At 43.9% G+C, this 21,182-nt stretch overlaps 1 protein-coding gene across 1 annotated transcript; it reads left to right on the forward strand.

The window, feature by feature from the left end:
* The first annotated feature begins 3,080 nt into the window (after positions 1-3,080).
* Positions 3,081-19,758, forward strand: arhgef19 (Rho guanine nucleotide exchange factor (GEF) 19). Its single transcript, XM_085345084.1, has 16 exons — positions 3,081-3,118; positions 13,928-14,636; positions 14,733-15,227; positions 15,819-15,951; positions 16,034-16,119; positions 16,226-16,482; positions 16,576-16,736; positions 16,846-16,998; positions 17,248-17,377; positions 17,530-17,604; positions 17,693-17,782; positions 17,873-18,036; positions 18,959-19,117; positions 19,206-19,285; positions 19,375-19,479; positions 19,604-19,758. The coding sequence occupies exons 2-16, from the start codon at positions 13,949-13,951 to the stop codon at positions 19,756-19,758; spliced, it is 2,931 nt and encodes a 976-aa protein (XP_085201210.1). The 5' UTR covers positions 3,081-3,118; positions 13,928-13,948.
* Positions 19,759-21,182: the final 1,424 nt, after the last annotated feature.

Here is a 21,182-nt window from a genome sequence, read left to right on the forward strand (position 1 = left end):
CCAAATGTTGTATTGACAGAGCATAGTTTGAAATTGCATAAATTCCAATTTGCAGTGTTTTTCTTGGAGTTACTGTTGGGATACCCAGAGGACCTGAAATGTAATGAAGTTGGATTACACCTTGACTCTGCAAAAGCTCATCCTGAATATTTTGGGGGGGCTTTATAAAACTCCTCTGAAGGGACAGAAGGCTTCAAACAAAGGAGTGCACAGGATCAGTAGTGCCACTCATGGAAAGAAAACAGACTTTTATGTGTGAGCTCGGCAGACTGCCTCTTTAATGTGTATTGTTATTATCTTTATGACGAATGCTGACTTGAGGTCAAAGTTCACCTTTCTTGGACAAACTGTTACAACAAGATCAACAGAGTCAACAGTGCTTTGGGGTTTTTTGCTCCTCATTTTCACAAAGCTGGCATTGTTCACTGACTGTATTATCATCACATAGTTTATGCTGCGTTTTCACTCAGCACCAAGCATGAAAGTCTTTTCTACGTGAATGTCCTGCACAGTATGGCTGTACAGTACTGTAAACAGGAGTGAAACAGCACCTGAGCAGAGGCCATATTTTACATATGAGCTTTTTTGTCATTTTTGATCAAATAAATCTAGTTTGACGAACGCAAACACCTCCTCGATGTGGGATTCACAGCCTCAGAGATGCTGTACTTGCTGGAACTTTAATCCTTCCACACCATCTGTCTTCTCCACTTTCTTCTTCTCTTCATTTTGCCCTCCTTCTTAAAACATCACCTTCCCCCCAAAAAGATGAAAAGTCTCTGATTTATTGGGAGTCAGAAACAGACAGGTGTTTCATTAATGATTTCCCTCTTCCTCTCCCTCCTCCCCACACAAAAACTCCACCAATGGCCGTGGCCTTGGGCAACTCCTGACTTTTACTTCATCTCATCTCCTCTTCCACCTCAGTCTCTTTTTTTCATGTTATTTCATTCCTGAAGTCACTTTTTTTGTAATGAATACTATCTTCTTCCTCCTCTTCTCTCTCTTGGCCACATTCATCCTTTAGATTGTTGTGATTGCTCTGCGTTCCTCTGCCATGGCCTGCAGGAAGAGTGAGTTAGTACATGTCAGCGAGCACAGGTATGCGCTGCGGACACCGGCTGGCTCATTTACCGGCTGCTGGAGTGAAGTGAGGGAATGTTTGCATGCAAGCAAGACATGGCAACGAGGCATATGATGAGGACTCAGCTGAATATTTTTTTTTAAAAGCCCTCGAAACTTGCCTGATAGTCAATGCATTAGCATTTCAGTTGCAAATGCACATACTGAGAAATACAGCTGCATTTCAGGGTTCAGTCAGTGTTACGTGTTGCCTGATATATATGTATACATATATATATATATATATTTAGGAAAGCAATCCTGGATGCCACTTTTCGTCAGGGTGCCCTGGTTCCTCAACACCTGACGCGGACCTTGTTGATCCGGGCGACGTCCGAGCCGGCATGCCTTCATATTTATCTGTCTCGCTCATGTATGCGGTAGGCTTGCTTAGCATAGGGGGTCTAGCCTTAGGACCCTTACTGGATACAGACGCCCCAGGCAGGAATCGAACTTGCGATCCTCTGTTCCAAAGGCGTGTAGTCTAACCACTACGCTATCCAGCTGCTTTGGATAGAAGCCACTGACATAAAGACAAGAAAGCTCCTGACCATGCATGGAGGGTTTCACCCCAAGTCCAGCACCCTGAGGCTTTACGCTAAGCGGAAAGAAGGGGGCCGGGGACTGGTGAGTGTCAGCACCACAGTCCAGGATGAGACAAGGAACATCCAAGAATACATTGGGAAGATGGCCCCAACTGACCGAGTGCTCAGTGAATACCTCAGGCAGCAGAAACCCAAGAAAGAGGAGGGAGACGAGGAACCATCATGGAAGGACAGGCCCCTGCACGGTATGTACCACCGGCAGATAGAGGAGGTGGCTGATATCCAGAAATCCTACCAGTGGCTGGACAAAGCTGGACTGAAAGACAGCACAGAGGCACTAATCATGGCAGCACAAGAACAAGCTCTGAGTACAAGATCCATAGAGGCTGGGGTCTATCACACCAGGCAAGACCCCAGGTGCAGGCTGTGTAAAGATGCCCCAGAGACAATCCAGCACATAACAGCAGGGTGCAAGACGCTAGCAGGCAAGGCAAGTCGTACTCATACTCCCACTGATTAGTACACCAATGTCCCGAGTTAACCCAACTCACAACTGCCATTCTTTTTCATGTTTGGTTGTTGAACATTGCTGATCCCTCTATAAACGGTTCAAGCGTTCCTTTGCAGCTTCTCTCCGTTTCCATCTCGGAGTCTGACATTTGGTGAAAGCTGCATGCAGGCGTGCGCTCGCTCCCGCAGCCAGAGGCATTTCTAGCAATGGAGCTGCACGCACAAAATCCAACATGCAAATCTCTGCCTTTCAATCCCCATGTGCAAATCTCACACATTAGGACGGTTCCCAATGCATGCACACACAAAAGTAATCACTTTTCTGATAAAGTAGATACCCCACTGCCCTCACATTCAGAGTTTTTAGTGGTTCAACACTTCCATAGAAGTGCAACCTTATCCTTCCAATTTATGTTCCCTTTCAATCTCAGGGCAGGTGCTGAAATGGCAAACTAAATAACTATCAGTTTTATAGAACGGGCAAGAGAAGGGGAGGAGAATAAGAGAAAATAAGACAGCACTTCCCTAACAGTAGCTGTGTGTGTGAGAGAGGGAGAGGGAGGGAGAGAGAGGGAGAGAGAGGGAGAGAGAGGGAGAGAGAGAGGGAAAAGCAGAGGGAAGGGAGAGCAGAAGAGCTTAGAGAGGGGATCTGCATTGCAAGTAGCTCTGAGTGCAGCAAGCGGTGGCTGTTTTTTCTCAACCTGTTTTTGTTTTTCTGGAGAGGGGAACAAGAACAAGGAGAAGATCCGAGCGGAGGAGTGCAGTTTATAAAAGTCCAGGCTGTGTCTAAAGCTACAGGGAGGACGAGGGAGGAGAGAAGCCGGGAGGAACACAAGGCAGCAATGGATAACAGAGTCCAGTCTGACCCTGGGATGGCCTGGATTCACACACTGCTGCTGAACTCCATCCAGCACACACATTAGGCTGCTAACGCCACTGAGGTACAGTACTAAACATACACCAGCAATAACTCTGAAATAACAAATTAAGTCATGAAACCAACACACACATTCCATCTTGTCTCTGATATCAGACGGCTGCTGTGAGTGGAAGTTGAGTTGCCCGAGAGTGCAGGCTGTGCTTTGTGTGATACACTTGAGGAAAGTAGTGCTGTGCAGCTCGTCAGGTGCATTGCATAAATATGACAGCTTATAAACTCTCAGCTGGATACAGGAAGCACAGTCATGAGACGGGTTATCAGGTGTATTGTCTACCAACAAAAGGCGTCCATTTGAACACATTCTTTAAAGCCATGTGTGTGGTAGAATCAAGTTAATAGCTTAACCATTGTGCTGGCTTCCCCGCTTAGGCAAAGTCTGCAGATAGTCAAGTTACCCAACTCAAATTGATGCATGTATCCTGCCAGTGAGATTATTAGCTTCTGCTTTAATGTATTCTCTTGGAAGAAGCTGCTTCTTGCATCTGTAATGTTTCCAGCTGCTCCCTAGGCAGTGTAGACTAAGGTGAGCCTTGAATGTGATGGTTACAGTGGAGCAGTGAGTTGTTGCAGAGTGGGGCAGGTAAGTGCATGTCTGGAATATGCTGGATGAAGGGTTGTTAAAAACTACACAGGGCTGAAACTTGGCACTTCAGCTCAAACACGCTGCTCAGTTCTCCTACTTGTTAGATTTTAGCATAATACTCAAATCCACCTCTGTGTTTGTGGCTCCTGGCTAAGAGCTTGTTACTAACCCTTCCCTTTTCTGGCTCCGTGTGCTTCGAAACGTGTGAGTGCTTGTATTAATTAATGCCTTCATCTGCATATGTGACACGAAGGGCTTATTCAAAAGCCCCAAACTGGCCAAATTGCTGACGCCGCTTCATCAGTGAATAAAACAGTAATGCACCGATGACATTTAATAGCTGGAAGCTGCTGTGTTTCTCTCGCTCACCCACTGAGAGAGAACACTCTGACTTGTTCTGAATGTCTTTCTACTATCATCAGCAAAATCCCAGGTGATGGCTGGCCCTCTTTCTGCTATCCTGATGACTAAGTGCGTTGTCATGTGAGTTGACGGCTGCCGATGATGATGGCGATGACGACGATGATGATGTGTATGGATAGTCTGGAGATTCATATTTTGACTGGAGCACAATTAGATAGTTGTGAGCGGTTTTGTGGATTATCTGATTTACTGCGGTGTGTTTGTCTCGAATGAGCCATATGCACATCATACAGGCAGAAAGTGTAAATCAGGACCTTGGACTGTTTTACTACACTTTATTACAGGCTGGAGATCGTCTCTCTGATAATCTATCTATCTTTTTTCTCATTGGAGGGAAAGAAAGATGTTTGATGACTGACTTGTTTTTCTTTCTGACTACATTTTTTGGTCTCCCAGCAAATGACTGAAGTTCTGATTTCACTCTGCACGCCTGCTGATATCACAGATTTATAACTTTGCTTGCCGCAGGAGCCCTGCCTTTCCCCAACACTTCCTCCCCCACACAACTGCATGTCTGCAGAGCACCTGCCCTATCACCTGCCACTCAGACACTGGCTGTCTGAGTGTGTGTGTATGTCTGTGTGTGCATGTGCACATGTTTGTGTAGGTGTGTGCAAAGTTTAGCAATCCTGGATGCCACACCTCTCGATCCTCCCACCTCACCTATCCCTGCTAACCTTGCATGCAACTGCTTCCCTGTTTACCTCATGGGATTTATAGATGTTCACAAACATTGTCATAAGTGCCTCTGCTCTGGTTTCCTCACTCACCTGTTTTCCTTAAAAACTAGGCTAAGATCACTAAGCAGCACTGACTGAGAGCAACCTGTCATTTAACCATGAGTGACACTGATATTTTAAACTTACTTGGTCATGTTCCTTTTTTTTTTTTTGGCTTGTGGCCTAAATAGCAGCAGTGTTAACAGCCCATAATAGCAGCCTTTTGCTCCTGCTTGTGTGATTTCGAGTTTCTTTGTTTGTCTCCTGCCTCAGCTTAGCGGTCAATTTCAGAGGAATGAGTGTGCCGAGTCATCCGGGGAATGTGGAAAAGTGTCTCCTGCGTATCATCTGGGGGTAGGGCGCCTCTCAAGTTGGACGTGAACTTGTCTTCAAAACCTGTACTCTGAAACAGGCCACCTACTGAGTTAAAAGCCTCTGCACTCAGTTAATAATGATAAGCAAGGAATTGGCTTTGATTTGTATTTAGAAACGTTTTTTTCTGAGGCAAGCAGGAGGCTCCAGCCTCGCTTTGAAAACATAAACTTTTTACTTTTTAGGCAGCAGTCCATGGCTCTGTCAGAGGGCTTTTTGGCCCATATACAAAGGTTAAAACCAACAGAATTTTGAAATCTAAACCCAGGGGCGATGTGTACAGAGCACTGCCCTGACTGCGTTGCTGCACACCTGTCTAAGACTGTAGCCCCAGGTTATTGACTTGGCCAGTGAGACGCATCGTGTGTTCACATTTGGGCTCGTGCACGATAATGCATTCTTGGGTTTGGAAGCAGTGCCCTTCATTAAAATGTTTTCTGCACATCTGTGCTCTTCAGGAAAAAAAACATAAACCAGGTGTTGCTTTCACATTCATCTGCAGCATGTCTTCTTTCCCAATTTAAAGGCCATTCAGCTCTCTTTCACACCCACTAATCCCCTCGATGCTGCTCGTATTCACAGTTTGGTTTTGAATAGTTTACAGCTTTAGCTCTCAGCTAAACACGAATCATTTCTGAATGGTCATCTCATCAGGCGTGCTCCACTTTTGCCTGATCACATTTCAAAACAACTTATAGCTTGTCCGTGCCTGTCCGCATGATAAAAGCGAGGAGCATGGGTAGGGCTCGGTGCTGAGAGATACTGTAGTTAAAAGTGCAACAGAGAGCGTGTGTGCAAACACAGGAGCTGATGAATGCGAGAGATGCAGCAGCAGTTTGGTGTAAAGTAGGTCAAACTCTCGAGAGCTCGTGGCAAAAGATCAGATTAGGAATCAAAGTGCTCTGATTGACAGTTGAAGAACTAACAAACCCCCCATCCTCCTGTTCAGCAGACAGATGTAAGCCATAAACTAAAATGAAACCAATGCAGTTGCATGAATGGCAGTCAGTTATTAGAACTCTTCTGGGCTAAAAAAAAAAAAAAAAAAAAAACATAACAAAACAAAACAACCCAGAGTAATAAATTGAAAGGATGTGGTTTGTGACAGGCTGGAGCCTCCCCCAGCTACCACTGGGTGAGAGGGAGGGTACACCTACAAGGTCGCCAGTCTGACCACACAGACACGGGGAGAACATGCACACAAAGACCCAGTCAAATGGTTGTCGAACTCAGGAGCTTCTTGCTGTGAGGCAACCTCTGCTCCACTGTGCCACTTGAAAACAAAATGTAAACTTTTATCAACAAACCAAATCATTTGTCAGGAACTATTTTCAGCTGTGGAGTAATCCGGATTAGATGTTTGAGTATTTAGAGCAGTATATGTAGGACTGAGTTTAAACTATAGTTGTACAAAAGGGTTAGGTTTGTGTATGGGATTTTCTATGCCCCCTGAATGCACCATCGGGGTGCATGTCCGCAACTTTAGTTCAGGGACAAACGGCAGCCGAACAACGGACAGTGTGTGCGTTCATAAGACCAAACCACACACATACACACCCACACACACTCTCTCGCCCAGCTGCGAGCACATTCTCAATTGGAAATACAAAGAATGACAACTTTATTCCTGGACTCTGCCTGTTTGTTCCTCTTACATCTGAACATTTGCAAGTGTTCTGACCCGACACTCTGAAGTGATTGCTGCCAGCTCAGATTTCTTTAACCCTTCTGAACAATAGTGATTTGCTTATGTTTGTAGTAATGAATAAAGACACCCAGGAGTATCAGAGTACTGTGTTTAAAATATTTTTTAGCATGGAGGAATATGTTTTATCAGCCTCTGGATATATAGCATTGGGGTTTCTTGCTAATATTTTAAGGTACAGTGTAAAGTGTCCTGAACTTCTTCTGTGAATTGGTGCTCAAATTAGCTAAAGAGAAAAAATATATAGGATACTAGCATTAGCTAGTCAGGTAAGAGAGTCAGTTAAATCTAATATGTATGAATATCTAAAGGCATTTATCTAGTGGTTGGAGAAAAAGAAGATATTTGAAGACTTGATGATATGTATAATGGAACGTTTACTATAAAAACGACATGCTTGCTGAATTTTAACTAATCTGATTGGGTTTAACTTTTCATATCTCCGCATAACCTGCTAAAACAGCTCTCCTTTTTTTCAAATCTCATTGCATTCTGATAACCATCCTCTGTCAGAAGGTGCTCATTATCAGATTTTCTGGATTTACAACCTGTTGGATCTTTGGCTCTCCATCTACATGGTAGCTTTTGCGACTCCTGACAAAGCACCATAATTAGATCAGGTTATTTCCATAAGTTTTGTCAATAGCTCCTTTGTGTCGTTGCTATCCTGGCTGCGTGTCTCTTGTGCATCAGCTTATCTGACTGCAGTTGTCATGGCGGATGAGTGAAGCCGGGAGTGGGGGGCAGGAGAAAGGTTAAAGGTCCAAAAGTCTTGGCGTTTATGCGTGAGATGGTCGCCATTTTTCCAGGCTGTTAAATGAGGGTTCACTGTTTGTTCATCTCTGCTAGCAGGAAGCCCACTGGCCGAGACAAGGTTAGAGAGGGCCTCTCTACATGTTGTCGGTTTCAATTAAAGGCTGGGAGCCCCTCTCTCTGCCACACGCACACAGACATTCAGCTGTACCTTTTGAGTTGTAGCTTTGTGCGATTATTAGCTGGGTTGTCAGCATGCATCTTCATAGTGTCCCAGTAGGTCATGGGTAAGTTGCCTGAGGCTTTAGGGGAGGATTAGGAGAACCCACACCATGTGTAAACATTTAGGTAACCCTCCCACTAACACCACCACTACCAACCTTCTCTGTAGCCTCTGGGGTACTCACCTGTCGCCACTGGTGGAGGCTGGAAGAAGAAGTACGAATACCAAGAAACTAAACTGCCTGACCTAAAATTCACCCATCTGCTTTAAAACTGCTGACATGTTTGATCTGACAAAAGAAATGCTGATTAGCGCGTCAACCTGGACTACTTCTTTCACTAGAATTCAGCACAGCTTAATTTTGAAAGATTAAAATGAAACACCATGAATACCACCTTATTTTCCACACACGTGTCTGTGTTGCACATTTGAAGCGGTGCACAAAATAAACCTGAACTGAGGCAAATTTCCATCAGTGCGGTTGAATTAATTTCACCTTAATTAAATGCATATTTTAAGAATCAGCCGGGAAAGTGCAACTGCACTATAGATGCGTTATCAACTGTAAGCAATCAGAAAATACTAACAGATAAATAGCAAAACACTTTCTAATGATTTAAGCCGTCATAATCATCCATAAAATGCTGTTTTTAAAACTATGGTAGCTGCACTGAAGCACAAGGTTCAATTGCAACATTAATAACAACTCCAAAGGCTGTGGTTTCAAAGATATTTACTCATTTGCTAAACATGCCTACCTCTGTAATATTCTGTTAGATCTAAATTTTCTCGACAAGTTCCCAGCTGCCTTTAACTGTTCGTATGCCAACGCATCATAATTTGCATCAAATTAGTCCTAGTTAGACATCGTTTTTTGCTCTACAGCAGCTTGTAGGATCTCATCAGAACTGAACACGCTGTGAAATATGCTGTTGCAACAACAGAATACTGCATCAGACGCTTTATGCTTTCCATTTTGAAAGCTGTTTCACATCTGTCCCAGCGCTCAATGGAAATATTTCGAAGAAAACAGAGAGCTGAGGAAGGTGCTTTTCCCTGACGCTGAATGATGTCACGTCTTGTCTCGGCAGACAGTGCTGTGCTCTTTAGCCTGCTGCTTGGCAATTAGTGGTCCGATGTGACCAAGCTGAACTGCGATCTCACACATACACGTGAGATGGTCGCACCACACTGCCAGGACACTCCACGTCTGTCTGACCAAACACACTGAGGACGGGCAGTCATGGAAAAAAGTGTGACTGTGTGTGTGTTATCTTTTCATTGTGCCTGGTTATTCATATTTCTGTCATAAGGCATCGTAACGCTGCAACCTTAAAACCTTAAATTATTGTATTTTATCACTGGCGCCTCTTATGGAGCGTTGTGTGGGTTGCAGCATCATAGCAAAGCAAAGTGTGCATTGGCCTGAAGGTTAGGAAAGTAAAGTGTTTATACTGGATCCTGATGATCAGGATTAGTTTATCTTAGTTTATCCATTCAGCCTGGCAGTGTTTTTGTTTTAAGCTCAGTTTAGTTTAAGCTGGATTCCACAGTGGCTTTAATCATTTATTGTTTAACATTTACTATATAAGCAAATGCACACTATTGTAATCTTTGCATTCTTGTAAATAACCATATGAACATTTTTTTTATTGCTACTATGTCTGTGTCGTTTTTTTAAAAAGCCGCTTTTATCCCTTGACGTTGGTTGACGGAGAGTCACTAAATGACAAAGTATCTTTATCTCTATTTATTGTTTTTAGGGTTATTTTTGGTCTTTTTTAGTTATTATAAAATGGGGCGCATTTATGGGGGGAAGATTCAAAGCTGTTCAGAACATTTGATAGAAACATGAGAGTCTGTGAAAGCAGCAGACCCAAAGTCGTGTAGACACCAGTCCCACAAACACAAATGCACCAGATCCTCACCGCGCTGGTGATGAAACGCTCGGTATTTTTACTTTCTTTCAGTTTGTTTGGTGAGTGCAGATCATCATTTCAGCTAGTTTCTATTTTTTGTTATTTTTAAAATGACTAGATTTTTTATTTTATTTCAGCAACTGAAAGTTTTTTACTAAACCTAGTTTTAGTCTTACTCAATGTAGAGATTTTTGTTGGGGGGTGGGGGGTGCGCCTTTATCTGACATATTGAGATAACACATTTCCAAAGAGCTAAAATAATGTACATTTTTAAGTGTTATCTATTTTATCTTGACTAATCATCAACACGCTTTATTTTTCCTAGTTTGTGATGTTAGACGACATTGTCTGTTTCCGGCCAGGGAAATGGCATCAGTGAAAACTTTTTTTATTTTTTTTTATTTGAAGAGGCTAGATCTACTCTTATACCGTTTCTTAGTTTTATGATCCCTGAAAATAAAAATCCTTTAGTTTTTGTACTTTTGGAGACCACAAGCTCAGTCTTCGTGGGCTCAGATCAGCGTTACTTCTTTCAGGCTGCGATTAATGTGCGTTCAGCTCTCTAGTGAGTATTTACAGACGCAAATGTGGAAAAGACTTAAAATAAATTACAGTGCCTGTGTTGATAGCTGGATTACTTTGGCTGTTTATTGTTGTCAGCTAGCCAGTTAGAAAAATCCCGTGGAGCTGCACCATGGCAGAAGGTAACTTTTGAATCCAAGTGGGAACTGGGAATGTATACAGCGGTTGCCGTGTTTTAGTAGATCAAAGGTCAATCACAGCGAGATAACAGCAGTAGTAAGTGCTGCGTGGGACGGGTTCATGTTGATGTTTGAATAATATCTTGATCACCAACAAGTTTGTGATAGATTTGCTTACGTGCCCATTTAAAGCAGTGCTACCTTTATACACCCTAGCATTAGTAAAATAAACAGTGTAGACATGTACATCTTCACTGTCAAAAACCACAAACAGCTCCAGCAATGAATCCATTTGTTTTAAACTCCCAGCAGCAAACATCAGACAAACTTTAATTATGCGATTACACAGCGTTTTGGCTCTGTTGACGTGCTGAATCAGCAATAGATTTATGCTCATATTCCTGCGCTTATCCCCATTAAAGGATTATTTTGAGACGTATCACAATTAAAAGTGCTCCTCGTTTGGCTGCTGGCATTAAATGCACGCCACAGCGCCACTCATTAACTTCTGTATGCAGACACGCTGTCTTAGAGCAGCCTAGTGAAATTACAGGGGGGGAAACACTGGCAGCAAAGTCCACAACAGTCACAAAATAACACCCTGCTGTGACAAGGGAAATTACACGTCTTTGGAATTGAAATTTTAATAGTGCATAGATATAATTGTATCAGGGAGAGGAATGCGCAGCACATGTAATCGGATGCTTTCATGTTTTGATAAAACACAGCAGTGGGATTTATTCTCAGCTCTTTAAATCTTTCTCTTGGTCAAATGAAAAGATGAAACTAATGCGCTGCGCAGATTTATGTTACATTTAACGTGCTGTTAAAGGCTTATGTGAACATTCATTCATTAGGATAGATTATTTCCCTTATTTGCTAGACAATGCACTATAAACGACAGCGGTAGAGAGGGTTTAGCTAATACTTGACATACACTACAGCAGGATTAGAGTATAACCAGCCAGTAATCACATGCAGATACCAGTAAGCTGGTGTCATTATGCAGCAGTGGTCGAGATGTGTTTATATGGCTCAGTGGCTGCACTATATGAGTGGATCAGTATAAGCAGTTCCCACACCCTCTCAGGTGTCCTGTGCTCAGGGCGGCCTGGCCCAGGTACACAGATAAAGGCTGCCTTTGTCTGCAGCGGGGAACAGGTAACCATTTGAGCCTGCCTACCGTGTGTGTGTATGTGTGTGTGTGTGTGTGTGTGTGTGTGTGTGTGTGTGTGTGTGTGTGTGTAAGAAAGAAACAGAGAGATAGGATTGACTGGTCTGCCTACCTTTGCCACAAGAACAGGTGTGGCTTTTCAACGGCCTCATATTCACAGCATACACATCTGCGCTCAACAAAAAGGAAGGTAAACTGTGATTTCCAGTCCGTGATTCTCCAGGCAAACAGGCAACATTACAAACATACTCTCAGTGAAAGCACGAGTGTATGCTTTTATCCACTTAAGGGACACTAGGCGCATGCCAATTACAGGTACTCAGGTTAATGGGATACATTAATGTAAAATGTAAGCTTCTCGTAAACATTTGCAGTGTGAGAATGATGATTAAACTCTAAATTACAAAAAAAACATCCCCAAATTAAAGGGTATAATTTCTGGCTACAGAGAGCCTGCACTGTGTGTGTGTGTGTGTGTGTGTGTGTGTGTGTGTGTGTGTGTGTGTGTGTGTGTGTAGGCTGTTGTGGAAAAATACCGATAGAAAAGTTAAAAAATTAACATACAGCCCTGTATTGTCATACAGTACACTATTTTTGCACTCTGTGAGTTTCAAGTGAAGCTGGATAGATTTAAAATTAACATATTTTATCCTGCAGTGCTAACAAGTTATGCTGCAAGATATATATTTTTCATGAGCATTCAGTAGTTATCTTTATTAAAAATGAACAAAAAAAAGAAGTGACTGAAAACAAATGTGGCACAAATGTGAGCGTGCATGTGTGGAAAACGGTATTAGTGCTTGCAAATTTGTTTGCTACGTACAGTTTAACCAAGTGCTTCAGCCACAAGAACATATATTTAAAAAAAAAAAACTGACAAAGAAATTAACTTTTTGTTATTATTGCCAAGAAAACAGAAGAATCTGGTGTGCTGCCATCGACAGCAGTGTGATTATGCCAGAACCACATGCCTAGGTTCCAGCGAGGATGTGACTTGAATATAAAAACTATTTTTTAATAATCCCTACCTCTATATCCCTCTGTGGGTTTGAGGCTGTGTGTGTGTGTGTGTGTGTGTGTGTGTGTGTGTGTGTGTGTGTGTGTGTGTGTGTGTGTGTGTGTGTGTGTGTGTGTGTGTGTGTGTGTGTGTGTGTGTGTGTGTGTGTGCGCTGTACGTTCGTGTCTGCCTTATTCTTTTCCCTAGGTGTTTAGGCCAAAAGTTGAGGATTACTTGCCCAGGAAGCAGTGTAAGCAGAGACAGAGCTCCACTGGTGTGTGTGTGTGTGTGTGTATAAAGAGCCTGTCAGGAGAGCTAACTTTATGACCCGCTGCTGTGTTTCAGCAGACACTCACTGTAAATAGTCAATCACTAAAGGTGCCTGCTGAAGACAGCAGCTGACAGGAAGTCAGAACAACAACCAGACTGACAGATGAGTGTAGAGCTCAGGTGAAAGGTGAGAGTGCTGACGATCTCTTCCTCCGTCTGTTCTTCTGTTGTGGTATTCTGTCTGGAGCTGCAGTGTGTGCACGTGTGTGTGGAGATGTTAAGTACAGGGGGTGAATGCTGTGTGGAGAAAAGTCCTTTAATTAGAGCAGGAAGACACTGCATCAGACTTAAATGTGCGTGCGTGCGTGCGTGCGTGCGTGCGTGCGTGTGCGCGTGCGTGCGTGTGCGCGCATGTCTGCACATGTCAGTTTCAGGGTCCTTTTTCATGGAGCTGTATATGTGCCTTTATCCTGCTGCACGAGTTGTAAAATGTGAAGAAAGGGTTTTAGAAGGTCGTTCTTGTGCCACCTCCACACAGTCGGCATCCATAAATGATCTAAATGGTTTCACAAACTTCCAGAATTTGGACTGCTGCTTATTAGAACTGAAAACACCGAAACACTCGATCGATTGTTAGGAATCCTCTGGCGACACTAAGCCAGGCTGCAAACACTGAGCCGCGTCCGACCATGTTCGATTGCAAGATAAGTGGTATGCTGCTGTAGTCATTCTGTCCAGCAAGGTGGTTGGAGGAATTATGTTTGCTCCATGTTTTTCAGATGTTACTGCAGAATTAAATGCTATTTTTTAGGCAGTTCTAAATCCTGAATGTAGATTTTCTAAATCCTTTTTTTATCCAGTCCCTTATGAGCCACTGTTTACCAAAGCTATTAACAAAGTTCCAGTCTGCAGCTCATTTGCATTTGAATGAGAAAATAAGAATTTCTGATCTTCCCTCTCTTCTTTTTTAGCTCTCATGTGCCCGTTCAGCGATGCTCCCCGGGTATGGGTTCTCACCTTTGCCTGACTTCCAGCCTCACCTTCATGCCATTCGCTGCCCAGGAGAAGCCCCCAGCATGTGGATCCCGGGCGGCTCGGCAGAGTCCCAGAGTCTGAGTGAATCCACCGAGGACAGACGTCTCATCCACATGTGTCACCACAAGCACGTTGCTGTGTGCCAGCAGGAAACGCTGGCCTTTTTTGAGCTACAGCCAACAGCGACTCACAAATTAAATGGTTTTGGCTCCTCGAGGCCGGCCATTATACCACACGCACAGTGCACAACACACTCGCAGCATCTGAATGGTTGCAGACAGACGCTAAACGAACAGAATGACACATGCAGCAGAGGCCGCAGGACAGACAGCGAGCGTGGAACAAATCTGAATTCGAACTCTCCCACACTCGCCGCAGGTGACGGCGAGCTTGAATGCCAAAATGGCAGCAGGACTCGTTCGCAGGAGGAAACTGAAAAGCCACAAACGGTCACGACAGTATGTCGTCCTCTCCACGCTGCTCTTAGCCTCCCTCTATCGTTCCCTCTGTCCTCTCTGTACACAAACAGAGACTCCTTGGAATCTCAGCTACCGTCGTCACCAGAATGTCCTGGCATTCAGGGCCCAGACTCCTGCCAGCCTCAGAGGAGAACATCACAGGCTTCCCTGAAAGAGAAATCCATCCGTGAGTGTAAACCTTTTGTTTGATTTGGCAAATTAGGCTCTAAAGCTCCTTAACATTCTTTCTTCTCATCTAATAAAGTAATTTTCTCATGCGCAGGGAGAAAGATGCAGGTTTATTCCCCAGACAGTCCGAGTGATGAATCGCTCAGCAGCCCAGTCCTGGAAGCAGACTACATCTTTCCTGGACCTTTTGCATCTTTCTTAGAGGAAGACCTCAGCGGAATATCTTCACTAGAGACCATTTCAAGTCCCTCATCCACAGACGGTGCTACGGATCTCTCAAACACCAGTCACGATGATATTTTTAATCTACCCGAAGAACCGTTGCAGATAATAGAGGACTCGATGCCATGTGTAGGAGAGGTGAGTGGCAGCATGGACACATCGATCGCCGCGGGTGGAGGGAGCTCTTTGTCACGCACCCGCCAAGGCGACCAGGAACGGCGGCGCTTCTCAGCTTCAGAGATAATATCGAGGCTTCAGCTATCGCAAAGGAAGAACTCCTTCACCTTGAAGCTGGGGAAGTCGCTCTCTGCTCGGGTAGCCTCCAGGGACAGACAGAGCTCCAGCAACCTCAACCCCAACACCGACTGTGAGTAGACAACAGTGATGGATCAATCAAGAGTTTTCCAAAGCAGCCCAACGGATTATAACAGATCAGTGAGACAAATTAAAGATGACTTAATAAGATGACTACCACAGCATGCTGCTTGGGGCAGTTTATTCATTTACTTCTTCCAAAAGTTTCAATCTTAAATGCCTATTAGAAATTTAGCATTTACTGAGCAGAGGCAAGAGTGACCACAAGCTGCAATGACTGCAGGATTCAGCCACATTAAAAGTTCTGCTGTGCTTTAAACTCGAGGGGTGAATGTTAGTGGAACAAAGCCTAACCACTCAGGCAACAATCATGAAATCATCATCTCTAATAACTTTGCTATTGCTGCCAAGCACCAAGCACAGGCTGACTGTAGAGTGTACAAACTGACAGTGATAAATAGCTTTTCCTATGTTCTCAGAAAAGAAGCCTCAGGTTAATCCTTAGTGTAAAAAGTCATGAAAAAGAAAGTACAACAGTTCTTTGTCTCCTTTATTGCATGCGGTCTATCAGAGTAGGTCTCAGAAGGTCATGTCATAAATGCCATAAATCTCACATCCACTATCTGCATTTCATTCTCCTAAGGTAAGTCAAACTCAAAGCAGCGGAGCTCAGGAGGCTCCAGTGACAGCGCTCCCCAGAGTCCCGTGGGACCAGCACCTTCCTTTCCCAGCAGTGACAATGGGATGCCTTTGCAACGCTGGAGCGCCAAGCTCGGGTAAATAGTAGCAAAAATAGTGCTACTTAAAATCTGTAAAGAATAAATCAAACATAGAGTTTCATTTCCCATCGTTTCGCAGAATGCGTAAGAAATCCATAGAGGAGGACCTGAACACACATCCATCTGTTCCTAGTTCAAATCGACTGTCACGGTTTTTACCCAGCTGTAAGTTCGCTTCACTTACTGTTTGTTTTTTCCAAAACTGTAAGATATTCCAATCTTTACAAAGTCTTACCTGTTCTTTCCTGGAACAAACTTGCTCTTTTTGCAGCGATTCTGTACCAGGAATACAGCGACGTCGCCATCAATAGAGAGATCCAGAGGCAGCAAGGGAAGGAGCCGGGCACAGAGGAGGAGGGGCTCAGGGAGGAGGGCTCTGATGGGATCCCGTCTCCATCAAATCTGTCCCCATCCAGCTCCTTTCGCTCATCGCGAGGCTCTGCTTTTGCACTGTGGCAGGATATACCTGATGTTCGAAGCAGCGGGCAGCTCGACAACTTCAGCAACGAAGAAAGGAAATTACAGGAGGTGAGTAAAATATTACGTTTCCGTCTCATTTCATCTCTATTTCACTCTTACTGCTCTTTATAAAGCTGAATTGCTGCTTTTATCTAAACTCAGGCAAAGTTTGAGCTGGTGACGTCCGAGGCGTCGTACATTCGCAGCCTGACAATCGCAGTGGACCACTTCATGCTATCACCGGAGCTCGCAGACTGCCTCGGGGCTCAGGAAAAGCAGTGGCTCTTCTCCAAGCTGCCCGAAGTCAAAGATGTCAGTGAGAGGTGAAGTAACACGCAGCTGACGTCCTTCTGTTACCCTGAGGTCGGCGTGTGCTAACATCTCCAGTATCACATCTCCTTCTCTGAGTCTCTCCTCGCTTGTTGCCTGTAGATTTCTTCAGGATCTGGAGCACAGGCTGGAAGAAGACATTCTCCGTTTCGATGTGTGCGACATCGTCCTGGACCACTGCCCGTCTCTGCGAAGGGTTTATTTACCCTATGTCACCAACCAGGCTTACCAGGAGCAGACATACCAGCGTTTGCTGTGAGTGTAGAAACACATCAGCCCCGGGAGACGTGAGCACACATCTGCACATGTGCTTGACCGCAGTGCATAAAGTCTGATTGTTGTGTGGCTGTCTGAGAGTGCTCTGGTGTATTTTCACGCCTGCATGACTTAACTTGCAGATGATTCATCTGCAAGTTAAGTGTTTTCTCAAGCTGAATTGGATGCTGGAATTTTGATTCACTTTCTCTGAAAGTCATTAAAACATTTCTCGCCCTGTCCTCTCAGGCACGAAAACCCTCGTTTCCCCGGCATCCTGGCTCGCTTGGAGGAGGACCCCATCTGCCAAAGACTTCCTCTGACCTCTTTCCTAATCCTCCCGTTTCAGAGGATCACGCGGCTTAAAATGCTAGTGGAGGTACACGCTTAAACATTCACTGCAGAATTCCAGTTGAAACCCAATCATACGGAACTGCATACAGGATAACTCTTCGTTTTCCCCTGCGACATCACCACACAAAAGTATTGTTTACTCCTTGGAACATCTTCAAAACCATCTTTACTTTTCAGAATATCTTAAAGAGGACAACACCGGGTTCCCGAGATGAGGACACCGCCACCAAAGCTTTCAATGAGCTAAAAAAGGTGGTGATTATCATCTGTAATAGCCAGTTGGACGAGTACCAGTAGTGAGACATGACAGTAATCACCATGTTGGTATTTGTCTTCTTAGATCATCAAAGAATGTAACTCCAGTGTGCAGTCGATGAAAAGGATGGAGGAACTCATCCATCTCAACAAGAAAATCCACTTTGAGGGCAAGGTGAGGGAAGCGCTTGAAGGTTCCTCTTATTATCACATTTTTGTATTTTTTTTTGTTCATTAAAGCGGAGCCTGCTTCCTTTCTTTGTAGATCTTTCCTCTTATTTCCCAGTCACGTTGGCTGGTAAAGCACGGAGAACTCCTGGAAGTAGACACTCAGACAATGAGCATCTCTGGATCAAAGCTCAAGTTACCCACCAAGCCAGTGTACCTCCACCTGTTCAATGACTGCCTGCTGCTGTCCAGGAGGAAGGAGTGAGTTACATTCAGTGTGCACACAAAGAAAAGCTGAAATATTACTCTAATGATGCATAACATGAAAAGTGCCAAAGGTGTGGCCAGAAAAATTCATCCATTTTCAGTAAACTGCAAGCGGCACACTGGCGAGGACCCCAGTTTGGGTCATTTCCACCGGTCTGTCTCAGGCAGTAGAAGTCTGTGTTGACAGTCTAACCCCGGGCCATGAATTCACGTTGCAGAGCCCCATAAATGTCGGGGTGGGGGGAGTCCAGGATGTGCTCCCGCCGCTTTGATTATTGAGATCTGGGGACTCTTTGACCAAAAGCTGCTGTTTGGTCTCTTGATCTCATCAAGACTGATCACCCTCAGCATGAAAGTCGTCCCACTTTCACATCGAAGTTTAAGATCCCGTGTCAAAATGGAACAAATGCAGAGGGTCATAATAGGACTTCCGCAGAGCATTAAAAAGTGGTAAAAGTGCCAGAAGCGGCTCAGATATGCATGAGAAGATGATCTTAAAGGTGGTATCTACCTAGTTTAAAGGTGTTGTTTCAGTTTGACAATTTGGTGTTTTTCCCAGACCTTTAACCCCACAGTGAGGTGATCAGGTGACTCTATTATGCTGTAGGCAGCATTTTGCTGCCATAATATTGGTTCGATTGTCCCTTTACAAGGAAGAATCCCTGCAAATCATTTCAAAGTTGTAGTGAACGCTCTTTATTGAGGAGTGGTGGAGTTTTTCCAATATTACAGGCTACACCTGCACCAAATAGGAAAAGATTGCTGCTTCATTCCTTCTGTAGAGTACCAAAACCAAGTAGAATGGGTAGGTGGTGCTAGTGGTTCAACAACTTACTGAGATGTAGTTTTATCTATGAATTTGTATATACTGCTTGCTATTGATCATTATACTAAAATGACCCATTGTCCTTTGCAGTACATGGAAGTTTATGGTGTTTGTACACGCTAAAATCGGAGAGTTGAAAGTGAAGGATCTCAGTCAGAAGCTGCAGGGGATCTCAGGCTTCATCTTCCACCTACAGCTGTGTGAAGGCCAGCAGCTCAAACATCAGATTCTGCTCAAATCACACACCGAGTGAGTGTCATGTCTTTGTCAAAAGCTTCAGTCACAGCTGGACAAGTTAAGTTGTTTAACCGCTCCTGTCGGCTTTGTGTTTGCCAAGGAGCGGGAAGCAGAGATGGATCACCGCCATGTTTCCGTCTGACCCGCTCGTAGACATCGAGCAAGCCAATGAAAATGATGGTCAGTGGAGATCTATCAGTGCAGAAAGATTTAAGGCAACACTATTCACCTCCTCATTCATGTTCTCGCTTCGTGCCTTTTCCTATTAGATATATCGCAAGTTCAGTGCATCAAAAGCTACCAGGCTCAAGAGCACGATGAGTTAACACTGGAAAAAGCTGACATTCTTCACGCCAAGACAATTACAAGTGATGGTAAGAATCGGGCAGTCTGTTTTTTTTTTTTTACCACTCCAGCCTGAACCTAAATGAACAGAACATGGATGCATTAAACACGCAGCTGTTTATTTGATGTCTAAGGGCTGCTGTGTTTCAACAGGCTGGGTGGAAGGCATCAGGCTGTCAGACGGGGAGCGGGGCTGGTTCCCCAAATGCTACGTGGAGGAAATCACAAGTCGCAGCGCGCGCCTCCGCAACCTCAGAGAAAATATCCGCATCAAATGTGTCACACAGAAACTGAAGGGAGAGCACTAACTCTTTTTAACTTGCAACTTGTCATGTGTTAAAGTTGCATTTTGAAGCTTGTGGATGATTGTTTTCTTTTTTAGATGGACGTGGGACCTCCGTAAAGTATGCAGGTGCTAAAACAAGCCAACGTGTTTTGATTGTTATCCCCGTGGTTGACATTAGCAGTTTCCTTTGGCACACTAGCTCCAGAAAGAGAGTGCAAAGCTTCTAATGCTCATTTTCCATTTGTAGTTTAGACTTTCCACACGTAAGACTGTAAACTACACAGGGGGATTACTTTATGCATGATTCGGTACCATTTTTACAGGCTGGAAAGAATGAAGAATGTGGTTTAAATATGTGCACGTTCATCACCAGAGGTAGTAAATGTAAGCATCACTAAGCAAGTCTGTCACTGTTTTTCTATCATGGCTCATGTGGGGCACAATCTTACTTTGGGCTGTCTCCTGGCCTCTGTGGGGTGCTGCAGGTTCACTCTTCTAATAATCAGAAATGTGCTTGATGCGGGTGCTGCTTCTGAGATGCCTCAGGACACACCACAGGCAGTTTTTTCACATTCATATCTTCACGTGATATACGATTTTTTTACCAGTGCAACAGCACATTATTGCCATCTACACCCTAAAGTGATAAGAATTTGGTCAAACATGCTTACCTCTTTACTAGAGGATGATACCTTTTTATCTGGACATGATCTGCAGTACCCATGCTGTGATGAAGTGCTTTCAGGACGGTATTTTAGAAATGAAACAAGTCGTAGGGTTTAATACCGGTTACACTGTATCCACATATGTAGCCAAACCCTGATATATTGTGTGTATTCCTCTGTGCCATAGACTTCCACTTTTGTTCAGAATCCACTGGTGACATCTCTAATTTGTCAGTCGCACCATGACTGGTGCACAACAACATAACATTGAAACATCTACTCCTGTTTTAGTAACATCTGCATGAAGTCAAAGCCGCAGCGAGCAGCTGTTGACCTATAAAACCAGGAACTGAAAAACCTACCAGTTTCACCTTGTCGGGCATTTACATTAACCATCCATGTGGTAAATGTGGACGTTTAGCGTTACATGTAATCATTTTAAAAACTTTTTTGACCCAAATTAGCAATATAATTGATTATACCGTTATACTAGAAATACTGAAAAAAAAACTGCTTGCATACACTAAGCACTAACTTGCGTATAGGTCTCCATCCTTCAAATTATTTTGTGTAAAAATTCACAAGTGACCAATAGCACAGTGTGACTGAGCTGAAAGCTGTTGTTAATGAACCACTTTAATTAAGATTCCAGTGTAAATTCATCCAGCGGCACATGAAATGTTTGTAACACAGCTTATTTCTGTATCTCACTTCTTAGTTTTAATTTAAACTGTTGCAGTTGCAGTATGTGTATTTATAGTTACTCCTCTAGCTGGTTCCT

This window comes from Diplotaxodon limnothrissa, linkage group LG20 (genome assembly GCF_057381915.1).
Source record: "Diplotaxodon limnothrissa isolate DT_005_m linkage group LG20, D_limnothrissa_male_GT1.1, whole genome shotgun sequence".
NCBI classification, from domain to species: domain Eukaryota; kingdom Metazoa; phylum Chordata; class Actinopteri; order Cichliformes; family Cichlidae; genus Diplotaxodon; species Diplotaxodon limnothrissa.

Bases quoted from the DNA above. Each gene is read 5' to 3' on its own strand.
- arhgef19 (XM_085345084.1), top strand. From the start codon at position 13,949: ATGCTCCCCGGGTATGGGTTCTCACCTTTGCCTGACTTCCAGCCTCAC. The intron at 16,483-16,575 runs GTGAGTAAAATA...ATCTAAACTCAG, and splicing joins AAGAAAGGAAATTACAGGAG to GCAAAGTTTGAGCTGGTGAC. The intron at 19,118-19,205 runs GTGAGTGTCATG...GTGTTTGCCAAG, and splicing joins CTGCTCAAATCACACACCGA to GAGCGGGAAGCAGAGATGGA.